The sequence below is a fragment of the Nelumbo nucifera genome, chromosome 3 (genome assembly GCF_055504915.1).
Source record: "Nelumbo nucifera cultivar China Antique chromosome 3, China Antique-T2T, whole genome shotgun sequence".
Lineage (NCBI taxonomy): Eukaryota > Viridiplantae > Streptophyta > Magnoliopsida > Proteales > Nelumbonaceae > Nelumbo > Nelumbo nucifera.
The window spans coordinates 30,428,916-30,448,940 of record NC_142651.1 but is presented as its reverse complement, the minus strand read 5'-3'; the positions used below and the strand labels follow the sequence as shown (position 1 = coordinate 30,448,940).

Below are 20,025 nucleotides of genomic sequence, written 5' to 3'. Positions count from 1 at the left end.
ATGAGTTTTATACCAGTGTGGCTTCCTCCAAATTTCAACTTGCAAAAACAAAAGAAGAATTCATGGCTTCATCTACTGCAATACCAAAATAAACTTACTAAAACTGGAAGGCATAGGTTATTTTTCACGAGCTTGTCCCTGAAATGAACTGAATGTCATGCAACCATTCAACTAAAAAAATAAACCAGAGCTTCTGAAGGCTTCAGCTCTCTCTCTCTCTCCACCGCAAATGCCGACAAGGGAAATTTGGTTGGTATGTGAAAGAGGATTCGTTTGAATCGGTGCTACAGTTATCCAGGTCAGGTGAGCAGAAAGCTCAAGAGAGGTGTCAAAATAAAGATTACAAAAAAGATTGAAAAAAAAGAACTTTAGCTGTTGAAAACGTTCTTGAGCATGAGTGAGATGTCAACCCATTCAGTCTCCTGTCTGTCTTTTTCGGTCAAAAGAATATTGAGGGCCACCACTCTTGTACAGTTGTACCCCACGCCACACCCATGGAAGATCAGTCAAGAGATGAATGGTTTAACGACATGTTTTAAGACCTTTTGTTGCCCACATTAAAACTAGCTGGATTAATGATGTAAATACCAATCTCAGTTGATAGTAACTGGTTATTTTACTTTAACCATTGGAGGGCTCTCTACATCTGTTGGGAAGCAAGGCATCAACTAGAAATTTAAGAAATATCTCTCACTCCACGAGTGTAAACTTGCCTTGCACGGCTGGTCCCAAGCCCAGATAAAAGAGGATTGCACCAGGCTGGCAATTGGCACTAAAACTTGCCAAATTCTCATGACAAGGGCCCTGATTTGTATTTTCAACAGAAAGGCAAAATAGGATTCATGGAGCCAACCACATATAGTTGGGATAAGGCTTGGATGATGATGGAAATTATGATTCAAAAGTAGTTCCATCGTTTTTCTTTATTATTCAATCAGAATTAATGTTTTCTATTGGGAATGTCAAGTAAAAGTAGAAAAAGTAATAATTTGCCAATAAAGAATTTACATGCTATCAGGGAAACAATACCTTCTGCAGTCTTTGCCATTTGAAAGAGGGGCGCACCTATAATGGACCATGTCTGTCAAAAAATACTGGATGGCAAGCGGACAAATTATAGAATCATGGGTTAAGTCGTAAGTGTTTTGGACGATTTGATTGGAACCAATTCCTGCACGAGTAGTTCAAGTGCAAATCAAGCTGAATCAACTTAGATACAAGTGGAACCCTAGAAATGAAAACCGTTAGCATCTTTTTTTCAGTAATGGAATATTCCATAGAGAGAGCCAATCTGCTCAAAAAAAAAGCAGTAGGCCAAAACTGGAACAATATGATCATTAGCATCTTGTAAGAATGCAAATGACAAGGATTTCCAATGGAGGTGCATCCATAGTTGATTCTGAAGTCACAAAAAAGCACATCAGGAGTCGTGGCTGAGAACAAATTGAGGAGACATTTGGCCATGGACCATTCTTGCAGACTTCTGTGACTTTCTCCAAAGGTACTCTGAATGGAGAATTATTTATAGTCAACAAGCACCTCGATAGCTTGATCAATTGCCGTGTAGCTTAATAATACCTAGCTAGTTTATGTAAAAGAAATCTTGCATGTAATATTCTCAACTGTACAACTTGAATCAGTAAGGATTACCCGTACAAGTCAAAAGTGACAATGAAGAACTATCCAAACACCTTTACCTTGCCCATCTAGAAAATACATGCATGATAATTGAATGCATGGTGTAACTGTAGTTATAGTTTAAAAGTCCTGGCTAATAAATACATCAACAATCTATTAGAATTTTCCTAGCCAGCCAAAGAAGAAAAAAGAATCTAAATATGAACCACTTCCTGTCTACATCTAGACTCTTCTAATAGTAAATCATCTTCATTGGCCTTCCTTTGGTGGCTATTATAATAGTTATCACTTCTACCCCTTAATCTAAACCTACTGAGGCAGCTCTCTCACACACGAAAAAGAAAGGCCAACAGAGGGCATACAAATATCATTATTGGTCAGCTTCTGAAAACTAATCTGTTTGCTTTTAGGTAATCAAAACAGCAAATTACCAGCTCTCATCCATCAGTTTTAACTGCATTAGATGCCTTTAGGGGTTCTGCTCCAGGTTACTATTAAGACCTCCAGAATCTTGTGCTTTATACTTTTTAAGTTTCTCCTGCATGGATATCACAATGTTTAATTTCACAGTATTTATCTGCTAAAATGTGCATAGAAAAAGCAACCTTCGAAAGTTCAACTGACATGCATACACCCATTAAATACACAGGGCATAATTTTGCTAGATGAACCAATAAGAAAGAGATCTATATAACCCACAAATTTTATATGTAGCAACATGGTTTACACCCCTTTTGGGGTATGCACTAGTTCCTATCCATCCTATATCCATTAAGTTTTAACCAAGCAGCCCCTCCTATATGGCAAAATTTGAAGCTTTCAGAAATTATCATCGCTTTGCAAGTGTTTATAATAATAAATGGGGGTGTTGGAAAGTAGAAGATTGACTCTCTGATTGATCCTCCATAATTTTAGGTCCATCAGTTTAGGAAACTTAATTTCCTAGAATCATGGGATATTAATTGGAGAATCCCATTGATATAGAAATTAGTTTTTTAGGAAAAGTTAGTTTCCTATTTTATCACCCTGTAAGTTAGCTCTGTAATTCTATATAAAGCTGTGTATATGCTCCTTCCAAGACAATACAATCAATTCATTTTTTCTCTTAAATTTTCACATGGTATCAGAGCTGGTCACGACTTAATCTACACATAGTATCTCTTTGGTCATCTCTGCTGCTGGTTCAAGAACACTCTAACAGTATTTGGGAGGTTCTTGAGTGTCCTTGATTCTTCTTCGAGATCGGCCCGCCCAATATGTCAGAAGCCACCGTATCAAATACCACTGCACAATCGGAAGAAGTTTCCTCACACCAAGCATCTGGCGACCTGCAAGACATTCAGGCAGCATATAGGTTGAACGGGAAAAATTATTTGAAGTGGTCTCAGTTTGTTCGAACATATTTAAAGGGAAAAGGAAAGCTTAGCCATCTCTTAGGGATGGGACCGAAAGAAGGAGATCCAAGATTTGATGCATGGGACGAATCTGACTTCTTGATCATGTCATGGTTATGGAATTCAATGAATCCTGAAATCAGCGACACGTGTATGTTTTTATCCACGGCTAAAGAGATCTGGGATGCCGTCCGACAAACATATTCAAAAGCACATGATGCAGCACAAATGTACGAAATCAAAGTCAAGACTGGAGCAACTAAACAAGGCAGCAAGACAGTTACCGAGTATGCAAATTTACTGCAGAACCTGTGGCAAGAACTCGATCATTATCGGTGCATTGAGACTAAATGTGCAGCGGATGCAGCAATCCTAAAGAGTTTTATCGAAAAAGATCGCGTTTATGACTTTCTTCCAGGACTCAACGCAGAATTTGATCAAGTTAGGGTCCAGATTCTCGGCAAAGAAGAGGTACCATCTCTAAATGAAACTATTTCTCTGATTCGTGCTGAAGAAAGTCGTAGGGGGGTTATGCTTGAACCCCAAGTACTAGAAGGTTCAGCCATAACTACAAGGATGGAACAACCGAAAATACTGGAAGGAATGAAGACAGATTTGTCCTCTGCACGGGACAACAAGGAGTTTCTTTGGTGTACCTATTGCAAGAAACCAAGGCACACCAAAGAGAAGTGTTGGAAGCTGAATGGTAAACCATCGAATAGGGAATGGGGCTACCGAGGAGGACAACAGAAGAGTCGAAGTCAAGCTAACTTCACCACGAATCAGCCGAGCCAAGAAAAGCCTCCAGACAAGACCGAGTTCAATAAGGAGGAGATCGAAAAGTTAAGGGGGCTTCTGGGATCGTTGGAGAAACCTAGTGGTACAGGCTCTCTTGCAATCTCAGGTAAGTTTTCTATTCCTCACGGACTAAATGTCTTAGATGAACCTATTAGGGATTTATGGGTTATTGACTCAGGAGCCACAGATCACATGACTCACTCCTCACTACATTTTAGCTCTTATACCCCCTGCCCAAGCAATCAAAAAATAGCCATTGCAGACAGTTCCCTTACTACCGTAGCTGGCCTTGGGGATATCCATATTAATCCATCACTTACACTAAAAAGTGTCCTTCATGTTCCAAAATTGTCCACTAACCTGATATCCATCCAAAAACTCACCCATGACATGAACTGTAATGTGCTTTTCTATCCTTCTTACTGTATATTTCAGGACCAGGATTCGGGGAAGAGGATTGAACTTGCTAAGGAGAATAATGGACTCTACTATCTTGAAGAATCATGCAAATCAAATATTGTCCAGGATAAGTTATCTCTGTCATTCCTTTCATCATCCAACAAAGACACCATTTGGCTTCATCACTTTAGACTAGGACATCCATCTTTTGGAATTCTGAAAACTATGTTTCCCTCCTTGTTTAAAGGATTGAGTGTTGAATATTTTCATTGTGATGTGTGTGAATTTGCAAAACACAAGCGTGTGCCCTTTCCAATCAGTAACAAGAGAAGTTCAGCCCCATTCTTTTTGATCCATAGTGATATATGGGGACCCTCCACAATTCCAAATGTGTCTGGCTCACGATGGTTCGTCTCTTTTATTGATGATTGCACTAGGATCTCTTGGATCTTTCTTCTTAAATCTAAATCAGATGTAAGTAGTGTACTCCCAAATTTCCATAACATGATCCAAAATCAATTTGGGGTCAGAATCAAAAGATTTAGATCGGATAATGCACGGGACTATTTCAACCAAACTTTATCCCCATATTTTCAAAAAGAAGGGATTATCCATGAATCCTCCTGCATTAATACTCCACAACAAAACGGAGTAGCAGAAAGGAAGAATGGTCATCTACTAGCTGCAACCCGAGCCTTACTTTTCCACCAGCATGTTCCAAAAACCTATTGGGGGGAAGTTGTGCTTACAGCCGCATACATTATAAATCGATTACCTTCGAGGGTGTTGGGATTTAAAACACCAATGGAAACACTTTCTCAATTTTATCCCGATCTACGTACAACAAATAATCTCACCCCAAGAATCTTTGGATACACTGCTTTTGTCCATGTTCATACCCATAATAGAGGGAAGTTAGATCCAAGAGCCGTCAAGTGTATTTTTGTGGGTTATTCGTCCACCCAAAAGGGTTATAAGTGTTACCACCCACCTACTAAAAAATTCTTTGTCTCTATTGATGTCACTTTTGAAGAAAAAACACCATATTTCACTCAACCTTATCTTCAAGGGGAGTCCTTGTCATTCATTGAAGATAAGGACAGAGATTTGTTCCCGCTTGGTCTACCTACAGTTTCTCAACACCCAAACTCAGCATCTATACCAGTTCAATCTGTATCTGCACCTATCGAACCACCTCAAACCAAACCAACTTCTTCACCCATTCATACCATACCCATGAAAGAGAATGATGAACTTTGTGACTCTATGAGATTGTAGGTATATTCAAGAAGAAGAAACCAGGATCCTAATCTTGTGCAGGTTCAAGATTCAACTCCTAATCCTAAGAATGAGGTAAATACAGTTCCAGAAATTTCTTCTGAATTAGCATTTGACCAAGATCTTCCTATTGCCCTTAGGAAAGGCACAAGAGAATGCACTAAACATCCCTTATATCCCTTAGCAAATTTTGTGTCCTTTAAAAAAATCTCACCATCACATAGGAGTTTCCTAGTTAGTCTAAACACCATTCATATTCCTAATACTTTATCTGAGGCATTATCTGATGAAAAATGGAAAGATGCTATGAGAGAAGAGATGCAGGCTCTAGATAAGAATCAAGCATGGGAAATTGTTGACCTACCACCAGGAAAGAAACCCGTGGGCTGCAAGTGGGTTTTCACAGTAAAGTACAAGTCAGACGGCTCTCTAGAAAGATACAAGGCAAGACTCGTGGCAAAGGGATATACACAAACCTATGGTGTTGACTATCAGGAGACATTTGCTCCAGTGGCTAAGATGAATACAGTAAGAATTTTGTTGTCACTAGCAGCTAACTTCGACTGGTACTTGGAGCAATTTGATGTAAAGAATGCTTTTCTTCACGGTAATTTAGAGGAGGAGATATACATGGATATTCCTCCGGGCTTCAAAGGAAATAAAGTTTGCAGGTTGAAGAAAGCACTATATGGTCTCAAGCAATCACCTAGGGCGTGGTTTGGAAGATTTACTAAAGTTATGCTTGCCATCGGATACAAACAAAGTCAGGGAGATCATACACTCTTTATAAAGCATTCGGATGTAGGGGGAGTCACGGCTCTTCTGGTATATGTCGATGACATAATTGTGACAGGAAATGATGAAAAGGAGAAGGAAGCCTTGAGAAGATGCCTAGTCAGAGAATTCGAAATAAAAGAACTTGGGAGATTGAAGTATTTTCTAGGGATTGAAGTAGCTCATTCCAGAGAAGGCACCTTTATCTCACAATAGAAATATGTAACAGATCTTTTAAGAGAGACAGGAAAGTTAGCATGCAAACCATCCTCCACACCGATTGAGCCAAATCACAAATTGGGAGAAGCAAATGAAGATCCAGCCGTGAATAGGGAAATGTACCAAAGATTAGTAGGAAAACTTATATATCTTGCCCACACAAGGCCAGACATAGCATATGCCGTGAGCGTGGCTAGCCAGTTTATGCACAACCCGAAAGAGGTTCACCTACAGGCGGTCTATAGGATACTACATTACCTAAAGGCTAATCCTGGCAAAGGAATCTTGTTTAAAAGAAATACTGGATTAACCCTAGAGGCATACACCGATGCAGATTATGCAGGCTCTCCCATGGATAGGCGGTCCACTACAGGTTACTGTACGTTCCTTGGAGGAAATCTTGTGACATGGAGGAGTAAGAAGCAAAATGTGGTAGCTAGATCAAGTGCGGAGGCAGAATTCAGGGCAATGGCTCAGGGAGTATGTGAATTACTATGGCTCAAGATAATTTTGGAAGACCTAAAGATCAGATGGGAAGGTCCAATGAGATTATTCTGTGACAACAAGTCAGCTATTAACATTGCTCACAATCCCGTCCAACATGATAGGACAAAGCACATTGAGATAGATAGGCATTTCATAAAGGAAAAGCTGGATAGCGGATTAATTTGCACTCCATACGTCTCAACGAATGGTCAACTGGCAAATGTGCTGACAAAAGGGCTTTGTAGTGTGGCATTCCAAGGACTTATCTCCAAGCTGGGAATGAAAGATGCATATTCACCAGCTTGAGGGGGAGTGTTGGAAAGTAGAAGATTGACTCTCTGATTGATCCTCCATAATTTTAGGTCCATCAGTTTAGGAAACTTAATTTCCTAGAATCATGGGATATTAATTGGAGAATCCCACTGATATAGAAATTAGTTTTTTAGGAAAAGTTAGTTTCCTATTTTATCACCCTGTAAGTTAACTCTATAATTCTATATAAAGTTGTGTATATGCTCCTTCCAAGACAATACAATCAATTCATTTTTTCTCTCAAATTTTCACAGGTGGAGCTAACATTGAGCGGGGATGCAAGCAAATGACAGATCCAATAGATCCCCTATCTAATAGATAGACTGCTTGGCCAAACCATATCTCTGATGGCGGAAACTGGATTTGTCTAGCAAAGCCCAAGTGGCCTGATTAGAAATCCATTCCATATGATATTCCCAGGAGGTATTCACAAGATGCCTGTACACTTTATGATAATCACTTGAGGTTGAAAAGACCACTATTGGTTTGAATGCACTTCAAACTCTTAACAAGCAACTTGTGGACATCCAAGTGGTCTAATATTCTATTCAGGAAAGAGGAAAACCAAAAACAGTGCTAGATTCTACAGAAAGTTAACTAAGCTCATCAGTAGCAGTCCAATGAACAAGCTCATCAGAAATTCAACAACTTCAAGAGCACTTGAAAATAAGGATCTAGGGCTGTTCAAAGATTTTATCTGGATTGAACCCATCTTAAAAGAATGGAGCATCAGTTCCCAAAGAAATTATATACTAGATCATCAGAAAACTCGAAAAAACTTGTTGGCTCTCCAGTCTAATATATTTACAAGTTGCATGATGAAGATTGATGCCCCATTATATGGTTTTAGTGCTGGTCATTTGATCTACGTACCTCATTGGAAAACAAAATCTTTTTTGGATAGTAAAATAAAATTTGTTAAAAAAGAAATAACAAGAAATGATGATATGAGACCAGCAAATAGTAAACAAACATAATATCATCCCACCTAACTCAAACACATAACAAAACCTAACATCAACTGCAAAAGAAACAAAGCATCCCAATTAAGAAAAAAAAATAAACACTCAGCTACATATATTTCCACTGAATTACCCAGACCAAGAAATAACAAACCATAACACTCCAAAGCTTCTCAAATGTATTCTGATTCTTTCTCAACTTCCTACCATTACACATCAGTAGCACGCGCCCACCCCCCCCCGGCGCCCAAGTCCAGATTCTTTCATAATTAGAAGAAACCATGTTGGAATCACTAAAATACCGACCTCACATCCTATATCCTCCAAATAAAAATCACCTCAACAATACAAACAGAGCTTCAAAGGTACAAACTAATGGCTTTTCGTTCTGTCCTTTTCTTCAAGTTTTTTTATTGGAAACGGTAACTTTCAATTAATAGTTAAAACTTTAAAACAATCAAGAGACCCAACAAAAAGAAAGCTGAAAACAAATTTACAATGCAGCCCAAAAGAGATCCCCCCCCCTCTATTTGTCCCGTATTTAGCTAAAGAGTTGACCATCCCATTAGCTGATCTTCTAATCCATCTGAAGCGGACACCAATCTCCCTTGCTAGACAATTTATCTCCCTCATGATCTGCCTGTGAGTCCACATCCCCAAATTCCTTGATCCACCCACAAGCTTAGAGTCTACCTTCCACTTCTATCTGTTAGAAACCCAATTGTTTGGCCAATTTCAGTCCTTGGAGGAGGGCCAAAATCTCTACCCTAAGCAAGTCTACCACACCTATTGGGCCAACATAGAGAACCAGTACACTTCCTCATCTCTGAAAACTCCCCCCAACTCTCAGAACCACAGCTTTGAAAGATGGTGGATTTGCAATTATATTTTCCACCCCCTGATTATATCCTGTACTGAGAACTCCTTGAACAGTTCACTTGCTTTTACCTGGTGTGCTACCTTGATGGTGAAGTTTCCAATTAGTTCCTCCTTGGATTTTGTTGAGTTTTGAAAGATACAATTTTCCTTTATTCCCAAACCGTCCAGAAAATTGTTGCTCTAGTGGCTCTCCAAACAACCCTTCCCCTCTTCTTGAGTTGTCTAAGGAAATTTGCATCAAACACAGCTTCCATAGAAAGAGGAGACAGCCACTTGCAACCAAAGAGAGAGGAAGATCAATCCCAAATACAAGATATAAACGGACAAGAGATTAGCAAGTGTGTTACTGTCTCACCACAGGCACAATAAAGGATACAGACATGAGACAGGCACTAGTTTAGCATGCTTTTCTAAAGCACATAACAAGTGTTAACTTTATTAAAAGCTGCTTCCAAGCAAAAGGCCCTTATCTTTTTAGGCACTAGAATGATCACATTAGCTAGAAAAGGCACAGCCTAACTTGGGTGGGAGGGTGGGGGCGAAGGAGGAGGGCAGAGAGAAAAGAAGCACGGGAGAAAGAGCCAAAGGATCTCATCAACAGCCCCCATTTTGGCTTCCCTAAGGCCTCTCCTTAGACCAAATCCCAAGAATCCCTATCCCCACAAAATGAAGAAATTGTTTTCAACTTATGCAGTAAAAGAGAGTAAAGATAGGGGAATCTATCCTAAAGGGAAGTATCCCCATGGTTCAAAGTATCGATACACCTATGTGTATCGGTACTTTAAACCATACTCCTTTCATTTGATTTTAGTTTTTTTTCAAGCTTTAGCTTTAAGCATTATATATATATATATATATATATAACTTTAAAAAAAAATGGTTTCCCCAAAAACACCCATAAACAGGTGTACCGGGGACCAAAAGATACAATACAATATGTCCACTAAGGAGCGTATCGTATTGATACTTTGAACCTTGAGTATCCCCAATCCAAATGTCTTCTCAAAAGCTCAAAAGTGCACTTTAGTACCAGAGGTCCAGAACAAGCATCATACCTTATGAAAGGAACGAAAGAGGGTAGAGTGCCATGAATAGCTTTCCACAGAGAAGCATGTGAAGCCTAGGGTCAAGTCCAATATCCCAGCCATTTTCTACCAAACCATGGTTACTCACTATCCCCTTGTGACATAACCTCTCCTGCTCAAGGGATAATCTCCAGACTCCAGAGCCACTTCCCTTAAAGTGCTAGATTTCTTTTTCTAATGTTTCCAATCCCTAGCCCCCTTTGTTTACTCCTAGAAACCACCTCCCACTTCACCAAGTGATCCTTTTTTTATTTCATCAAGTTCCTACAAAAAATCCCTCATTATTTTTTTCTAACTTGTTTGTATCCTTTGCAGGAATGTGAAAGTTGGAGATGGAGTATACCGGCAGATTTGCAAGAGTAGACTTGGGCGGTGTTTGGAACCGTGGGCGCTTATTGAATAAATGCTGCCACATAGGCACCACTTCAGCATTTCCCTCATTATGTGGATCCGTACGGATAGAGACTTACAAAAGCAAGCATTGATTTATGTGTGCACCTACTGTTTGGGGAAGCTTCACTTTAGCGCTTCCCCCAACGGGTAGGCATTTATTCACTGTTTTGCTGATGTGGTGCCTAATGGTGCCTAAGTGTCAATAAATGGATTCATTATTGCTTTTCTTGGTTTTGCAAGCAAATCAAGTACAAGCATTTAGTGAATAAATGCCCACAGTTCCAAACACACACTTGATTAAGGTGATTCTTCCCCCAAGTGAAACATAATTCCTTTTCCAACCCGCTAACTTCTTCATCAACCTTTCTAGAACTGGGTGGGTACTAGAAAGCCTTAGAGTTTGTGTTCCCCCCCCCCCCCCATAGTAGACCCAAATAACTCATAGGCCAATCACTCACCCCACAACCCAAAATGTAAGCAAACCTAAGAAAAGAAACCAAAAATCTTTCCCAACTTCTTTTATGTCAACCATCATCTTAAAATCAAGTGCCTTGTCTACCTTGAGAGATTAATCCGAAATATCTAAGACACTTATACCTTCTCTTACATAGTCTATTACTATAACATCAAATAAGTTTTCAGACAAATAAGATTTGTGTTTCTGTTTCTGTGGGCCAACTTCAATAGGCATAACCTGGGGAGTCATTCCCACTTCCTTTGAAGCACAATAGGACAAGCTTGAGACAGTCTTGTGAACTACTAGACCTATCACCACCCTGTGCAGTTCTTTCCACAGCCAAAGAATCCTCACAGACCTGAATCTGCATAAGCTGTGTGTGTTACCAGTTAATTTATACACTGCCCCAGGATGAAACATCTTGATGTTGCTTAAAAAACATTCTTCAGTTCCAAAAGTCCACTGAGAGAGAACTACCACTTTCTAAGAATTAACATCTGAAAATACAAGCATTTGCATTTAAAGGGGATAGAAGGGCTAGGGGGAGACCAAAAAGAACATGGGTTGAAGTAGTAAGAAGTGAATTAAAGCTTATGATTTCACAATGGATACAGTACTAAATAAAACAGAATGGCGAAACAGCATTCATGAATCCTGTTACAAATCAATGGTTACAGGCAGTACTTTGAAAAGTACTACCAAACAGGGCCTTAGATAATGATGATGAGGTTTTAATACAAATCAATGGTTGAAGCAAGATTTTACTATGGTCAATGGAAACCTAACAAGTTAAAGGAAGCACAAATAGTTTGTCGCCACAAGATCAAGTGCAGTGGTTGCATTTCTGCATGACCCAGTGTTTTAGAATCACTAGGCGGAAAAAAAAAAAAAAAACTAGGGTCATTTTACGCCTGAGCATGAGGCACGCACCTTTTTGAAGTAGGGCTCAAAAATGAAAAAAAAAAAACTAAAAATTCAAAAAAAACCAAAAAATCCAAAATATTAAATACAATATTAATAAATGTTTAAAAAACCTATTATCTCAAATTAAAATACATAAACATAACATGTAAAACATATTTAAAATGAAAAGTTTAAAATAAAATCAAGCATGACATATAAAACATATTCAAGCATGTAAAACTCTCAATATCTTTATGTTTTCCCCCAATTGCATTACTTCAAATAGTTAATGTGATGTTTTTTTTTTTATGAATGTAGTTAATGTAATATTAAACATTATGCATTCTTGATTCTACGAACCACCTTTGTACCAAGCCCCTTGAGGCAAGCCCAAACAAGTCCATATCAGGGTCTTAAATTCTTAATCCCTATAAAAAAAGGTTTTAGAACTTCAAGTGCCATTTAAAAAATCTTTTATTAGGATGAATGAATGAGCAACATTAGCAAATATGAGGTTTTCGGAGCTTCAGTACCAAGCTACTAGGCATAAAAAAAAAAAAAGAAAAAATGCACGAATTTTAAAAAGATGCGTGCTTGGGCTGAAGCACAAGATGCACCAAGTGCATGCCTTTTGAAAGTGCTGCACCTAGGACCAAGGTGAGGCACACACATACCCTAAAATGCACCTTGCTTGTGCACCTAGGCATGCCTCAGGAATGCCTTTTAAATCACTAAGCACATGCTATTTCAGAACATTGTGTGAGAAGAGACAACTTTACAATTGAACGACAAAATGTAGGGCTTTTGGACCTCTATTCATAATTTGTATCAAACTAATAAAAGCAAAAAGACTAATTCCCCTAGAACAACACAAAGCAAATAATATAACCTCCACAACCATTTCCCAAGAAAGGGTAGGTTCTTCTTACTAATATTTTCTATTTCCAGGCTTCCCTCCTTTCTTCTACTCACTTTTTCCCATCTAAGTATCTAACCAAGTGGTCTTTCTTCTCCTCCATTGGTTCCCACAAGAAATCCTTCATCAATTTCTCAATTTTTCTCACTATCACTTGACATCTTGAACACAGACAAATAATACATAGAAAAATTATCTAAGGTAGACTTGATCTCAGTTAACCTACCCCCAAGGGATATGTAATTCCTCTTCCAAACCGCCAATCTCCACCCCATCTTCTCTACCACTAGAGTCCAAAAGTTACTGGTTCTAGGGTTGGCACCTAAGGCTAAACCTAAATATTTCATTGGATAGTCATCACACTCACAACCGAATATTGCCACCATAGATCCAAGCTCCTCTTCCTCTAAATTCAAACACACTATCATACTCTTGCCGCAATTAACCTTCAAATTAGAAATTTTTCAAACAATCTCACCGGCAACTTCAAATTCTCGAACCTTTGTCTATTCTCCACATAACAAAAAAGAAAATTATTATATGATCAACAAATTATAGATGGGTTACCACAACCCTATCTCTTCCCACACTCCACCCCTTAATCAATTGCAATCTATCAAACCCTTGAAATCAGCCTAGTCAACAAATTATAAAGGATCACCTTCCCTGAGACCCCTTATAAACCCAAAGAAATGGCAAGTTTGCAGATACCCCCTAATCCATTTACTCCACCCATATCCCCAATACCACAATTTCTAATTATATCAAGAAGAAACTCCCAACCAGTGTTTTAAAAGCGCAAGACACAATAAATAAATAAAAAGCATAAGGGGAATTTAGCACCCAAGGTGCAAGGCACAAGGCAAGGCATGTGGCTTTTTCGAAGCAAATGTGCAAAAAAGCCAAAAACTAAAAAATATTAAAAATATAAAACAAAATATTAATTAAAAATATAAAGTTAAATTTTAAAATAAATGTTTTAAAAAACCTAATATCTAAAATTAAAATACATAAACATAACACGTAAAACTTATTCAAAATGAAAATTTAAAAATACAATCAAACATAACATATAAAACATATTCAAGCATGTGAAATTTTCAATCTCTTTATTTTTTCCCCAATTGCATTACTTCAAATAGCTAATGTGAGGTTAAAAATTTTGCATTCTTCAATCAATGAGCCACCTTTGTACCAAGCCCCTTGAGGCAAAATCCAAACAAGTCCATGTTAGGGTCTTAAATTCTTAATCCCTACCAAAGAAATGATTTTATAATTTTAATTGTCTTCTAAAAATATGTTTTATTAAGATGAATGAATGAACAACATTAGCAAATAGGGGGTTCTCAAAGCTTCATTGGGCTTGCCTCAAAGGGCTTGGTTAGGGGTTCAAGGGGAAGCCCCTAGCCCAACAACTAGGCTTAAAAAAGAGCAAAATATGCAAATTTTGAAAAGGTGCACACCTGGGCTGAAGCACAAGGCACACCAGGCACACACCTAGGTGAGCCACATACCTTAAAATGCACCTCGCCTATGTGCCTAGGCATGCCTTTTAAATCACTACTCCCAATCCACAAGCTCATAGGCTTTCTCCAAATCTATCTTTATCACAGCACCCTTCTTCCTGATCTTTATTCCTCTACACATTCACTAGCTATGAGAATTTAGCCCATAACTTGCCTTTCTTGAATAAAGGCTTTGAAATTGAGTGATTATGGAGGGGAGTACTTTCATGATCATCAATGGCAGCACCTTTGCAATTATTTTATAAATGCTAGTAACCAAATTGATTGGCTTAAAATCTTTTGGGTGACTAGCATCAACCATTTTCAAGATCAAAGCAATGAATGTAGCATTAATACCCAAATTGACAATCCTACATTTGTGGATCTCCCTAAAAAATTTAAAAAGATCATCCTTTATAATATTCCAGCAATTTTGGTAAAATACCATGGTAAAGTCATTACCAGCCAGCCTGGTGCCTAGGTCTATCAATGGAAACCACTACCTCCTTAATTTCTTTCAGCTCAAACCTCTTCTCCAGAAAACCACTACAATAACTTTCTACAACAAGCCAATCTAAACCTTCTATACTCCATCTTCCATTTAAAGGCCTTTTATATATCAATTATGATCCACAAAGGCTTCTGCAATATGCTCTTGTTGTTTAATTACTCTACCCTCCAAATCCAACATTAAAATAATGTTCTTCCTCCTACCATTAGCAATGGCATGTAAAAAACCTTGTATTTCCATCACCCTCCTTAATCCATCTAACCCTTGACTTCTACCTCCAACTTATTTCTTCCCTCAACAAGGTTTCCTCTACATCTTTATTTAAGTTCATTCTCTGCCTCATTCAAAGGACCAGTTTCTTCCTTTCTATAGGTAAAACAATACACTACAATGTTGTCCAATATTGACGACTTGTTCACTATATTTCATGACTTAATCTAAGTCACTTTTCTATGGCCCCCCTAGCAAATGAATCACTTTTAATTCATATGCTTTTATTATCCATTTCTATTACAAGTGCCTTCCCATATCACCATCATCTAAGCCTTGTCCCAACTATATGAGATCAGCTATATGAATCCTGTCCCGTCATTCTAATCTGTTCAGTGCCATATCAACTGTTAAATAGTGAGCCCCTAAATCATTTCTCACTAATACAACCCACGTCTTTATGGATTGTCCCCAGCTCTTCTAGTCCCCTTCAACTTGTTAAGATCACTTTTTCTTCCTGATACTGTAGATGCTCTTACCTGCACTTGACCAACCATCTTAGTCTACATTCCCTCATTTTATCACCCATTGGAGCTGCTGCTAGGTTCATTCAAATAAGTTCATTTGTGATCCTATCCTTTCTGGATTTCCCATTCACCCATCTCAACATTTGTATTTCTGCCACACTCATGTGCTTTTCCACACAGACTTTCTTGTTTTAAACAGTTTTTCTTGATAATCAACAGAAATGTATTGCAATCAATATAAAAATCAGAAACCATGCTATCCAAAAGTAGACAGCAGGGGCAGTACAAAAACAGATTTCAACTGTCAATAACAACAGCTTACAATTCATTCCCAGCTCCCAGCACCCATAGGTAACCTTGCCTTGCAACCCCAGGCTTTTGCTAGACTATCTACTAACACATTTGCAGACATAGGAATAGACCTAAACAAGCAGCTCAGGCTTTTTCCTACAGCTTTAGCTCCTCTAATAAAAAACTAAAACAACCAAGGAGGTTCCTCATCTGAACATAACCACGATACAACTACCCAGCATTCCAGCAACCTCCCTCGATAACCAAATTTCTCTAGTTCTGCAGTGCTACCAGTTTTTGGTCTTGGATCACAGCCATGATTTCAGCTCTCAAATAGTTACCATATCCAACAGACCCAAAGAAGCTAAGAAATATTCCACCTCCTTCACCCCTCACCCCTCGGCACTCAAATAGTTACCATAATGCTATCCTCTCATGAGATCATCCATCATGACTCCTTTGAATCCCTCATATACCAGCACCAATGAGTTGTTCTCTATTTAGTCAGATTAATTAAGGACTCCATACATTGTTCTTTGTTTTTTTCCTCGATATTGTTCTGTGTTTCCAAACATTCTAAGTTTCTCTGCCCCCAAATTTTCGACATAATAGCAGTCTTTGCACCATGTCATAACAGTTATGTTCTTTCTGAGTGACAATCAATGTATTATACATGAATAGGTCTGTGATGCTTTGTAGAGCTGTTCCCAACTAGCCAAAAAGAGATAGAAAATGATCCCACACTTGAGACAGACATATTGACGAGCAAGTAAAGGGTGATTTGAGATTTATCCACTCTAATATTACCTTACCTTTCAAAAAAATCCACTCTAATATACAGAACACAAACAAAAAACAAAAATAAAGACCACAGAGTAGAAAAAAAAAAGAAAACTCACAGTAAGAGAAGCATTCTCTGATGCTAGTTTCTCGCATTCCTCCCGTAAATGTTCCAATTCTTTTCTGAATGAACTATTTTCCTCCTTCAATGTTTCCACGCGCTGGGCAAGTTCTTCACATTCAGCCTGGATCCAGAGAATAATTATTTTCTTTTTTTTTATCAGCAGGAAAAGAATTTTATTGATGTAAATTTATAAGTTACAAGAGCTTGGGTGTAAATTCCATCCCAAAACAGCAAAAGATTACAGATTTTCCCAAAACATTTTCTGTCTTAGAGCCCCTTGTTTGGCCAAAGAATCTGTCATTCCGTAGATCCAGAGAATCATTATTAATAGAAGAGAGGAAGAAATTTGCTAATATTGACCAAAAGGAATAAAAAGAGTAAACTAAAACTAAGCCAGTTATATCGTACAACGGTTAACTATAGTGGATTAATTAAAGCCATTGTCTAATGGTAATTTAAGAAAAAATTAAATGTAAAATACATGGTCAATTGGCAGTTTATACCATCAGGAGATGACCCCATGCTAACAGTACATAACACATTTAAATTAAGTGTGAAGAACACAATTATCTTTACCTGTTTCCTCAACCTTGAACGTCGTGCTGATTCCCTGTTTGACTGTTTCCTCCTTTGCCTTTTAAGCTCCCTTTCATCCTAATTCAAAGTGGAGAAGTGTCAGAAACATGAATACAGAGAAGCAATGAAACAAGAGAGGGAAAGCCTGCAACCAAGCTTCTGAAGGAATGCCATCTTTAGATACCATTTCACTAGAGGAAAGTAACGCTGCTGAAGCAGGAATGACAGGCAGTTTTGTTCTGGTCGTAGCACTAGAAGAGTGTGCAGATCCTCCCCAGTAGTCCATGCCAATATTCAGATTTGTTGTTGGACCAGAAACAGATATTGGTGGAACAGCCATAACCATACCTTGGTTCAACATGGCTTGTGCTGGAGGTGTCCACATAGTCCTGCTTGATACACTACATGCAGAGCTTCCATTCAGGGTCCCAGCTGCAATCAATGCAGACAGTGCCCAGAACAATTAATTATAGCAGCACAAAATTATGTAGAGAACATATCAGCAGGTTAGTCCAGCTGAAGATTTACCCTCTACAGAACTTTGTTCACCCAATGGCTTGTGCTGAGAACCCTGTAGGAGTTCAACCAGATTATCATTGTGTGTTTCATAGAACAAAACAACAAAAGACAAGTATATTGTACCCTGTATCCACAGAAATGAAAAGTATAACTTACAAGTTCTTTTAACAAAAAGTGCAGACCTTAAAGATTGAACATACATGATGTTCAAATGTTCTTTTCTTAAGTTTTTATATTCTTTTAATAGTGTGGGCCACCACCAAGGACAAATCTGTAAGTGTAATGCTTTTATTTTTATCAGCCTAATATAAATAGAGATTGGGATGCAGCCAGCCCAGAATTTTTTTGGCATTCTAAAATCTGTTTTCTCTTCTCTCCTCTTTCTCTCCTCTTCTTCTTTCACTGTTCAATCAAGTCTTGAATGAAAACATGGTATCAGAACTGACCATGGGGTACTAAGAGCATTCAGATCTGTTTTTGTCCCCCAGAATTCTACTCTTTTTGGACTGTGGAGTAGAGAACTCTAATTGGCTTATCAGATAAGTGTCTTTTTCCTGTCTTTGTGTTCTTCCTTGATCATGACACCAAGGAGAACAGGTGGTTTTTGAATCTCAGCAGTCCGAATTGATTTCTGGACAGTTAAATCAGTGTTTCTACCTTCTTTAAAGTCCTGGATGTTAGAGAGTGGTATCCTTATGGCTTTTGAGGATTCTACTTCTTCTGGGATCACAACATCATGGGAAACAGCCACTGTAGGGGATGATAATGCCAATTACTCCCTTAAATGGCCTGAATTATCTAGAGTGCTCTAAGGGTGTGAAACTCTACATAACTGCAAGAGGGAAAGATTAATGGGAAGATAAAAGAGCCTAAGAATGGGACTGCTAAACATCATAGGTGGGACCAGGAGAATAATATGGTGATGTCTTGGCTTCTTATAACCATGGAACCTGATGTAAGGAAGGACTTTATGTGAGCAGAAACTGCTAGTGAAATTTGGGAACAAGCTAGAACAACATATTCTGAGCAAATACATTATGCAAAATTTATCAGTTACAAGCTGAACCCACGACTTGTAAATAGGGTGGTCATAGTTTGTTAGCATACTATTCAGCTCTTACTTCAGTATGGAAGGAGTTAAATCATTACCAGAGTATAGAGTGGATGCATGATGATGCCAAGGCTTATAAGAAGCTAGTCTCTCAGCAGGGATCTTTACCTTCTTGTTGGGGCTAAATTCTGTGTATGAGCCCCTCAGAGTTTAGACCTTAGGAAGGAGTGAGTTGCCTTCAACTCAAGAAGTGTATGCCTTGAACCAGTCCAAGGAAAGTAGATGAAGTGTGATGGTTACAACTGAGGAGGAGCAGAAGATGGCTTTAGCTACAAAAGGCATCACTAATGTGATAAAGAAGAGTGAGTCTAAGAAGAATAATGATAAGGACAAGTTGTAAAAGCTTGCTGGAAAGGAATTTTGAGGAGGAAGAAATTAGAAAAGTCGTTTTTTTTCATGGACAGATTTAAAGCACCAGGGCCAGATGGGTTTATAATGGCTTTCTTTCAAGATTGTTGGGACGTAGTCAAAGAAGATTTAATTGAAGTTTTTAAGGAATTTGAGGATAATCCAGTGATGAGTCGTGGAATTAATGCTACTTTTTTAGCCTTAATTCCCAAGAAGAAAGATGCCAAGCATCCAAAGGATTTTAGACCTATTAGTTTGGTGACTAGTGTATACAAGATTGTGGCTACAAGGTCTTATCATTGAGGATAAAAAAGGTGCTTCCTTGTCTTATCAGCCAAGTGCAAGGAGATTTTGTTCAGGGGAGACAGATTGTAGATTAGATTCTAATAGCAAATGAATGTGTGGAGGAGATGAGGAGATCAGGGCATCAAGGTTATATTTGTAAACTAGATCTTGAAAAGGCCTATGACTTGGTGGATTGGGGATTCTTACTACTCGTGCTAAGGAAGTGTGGGCTTGGGGATAAATGGTGCAAATGGATAAATGGTTGCCTTTCCAATTGCCATTATTCCATCCTAGTCAACAGGGTAGTTAATGATTTCTCCCAGCTAGTAGGGGTCTAAGACAAGG

At 38.4% G+C, this 20,025-nt stretch overlaps 1 protein-coding gene across 5 annotated transcripts in view; it reads right to left on the bottom strand.

Annotated features, from left to right (window-relative positions):
- Nucleotides 1–891: 891 nt before the first annotated feature.
- The window catches only part of LOC104613254 (bZIP transcription factor 68-like), a 41,799-nt gene continuing 22,665 nt past the window's right edge, over nt 892–20,025 (bottom strand). For 2 of the 5 annotated variants that reach the window (XM_010281023.3, XM_010281101.3), the window contains exons 9-13: nt 17,946–17,988; nt 17,602–17,849; nt 17,418–17,495; nt 16,837–16,962; nt 892–1,506 (exon numbers count right to left, since the gene is read on the bottom strand). In XM_010281023.3, the coding sequence (XP_010279325.1) occupies nt 1,123–1,506; nt 16,837–16,962; nt 17,418–17,495; nt 17,602–17,849; nt 17,946–17,988 (879 nt within the window). In that variant the 3' untranslated portion in view covers nt 892–1,122. Of the gene's footprint in view, nt 1,507–1,586; nt 2,177–2,197; nt 2,967–16,836; nt 16,963–17,417; nt 17,496–17,601; nt 17,850–17,945; nt 17,989–20,025 lie in introns of those variants that run through there. The other 3 variants (XM_088900718.1, XM_088900719.1, XM_088900720.1) reach the window with 2 other exon arrangements.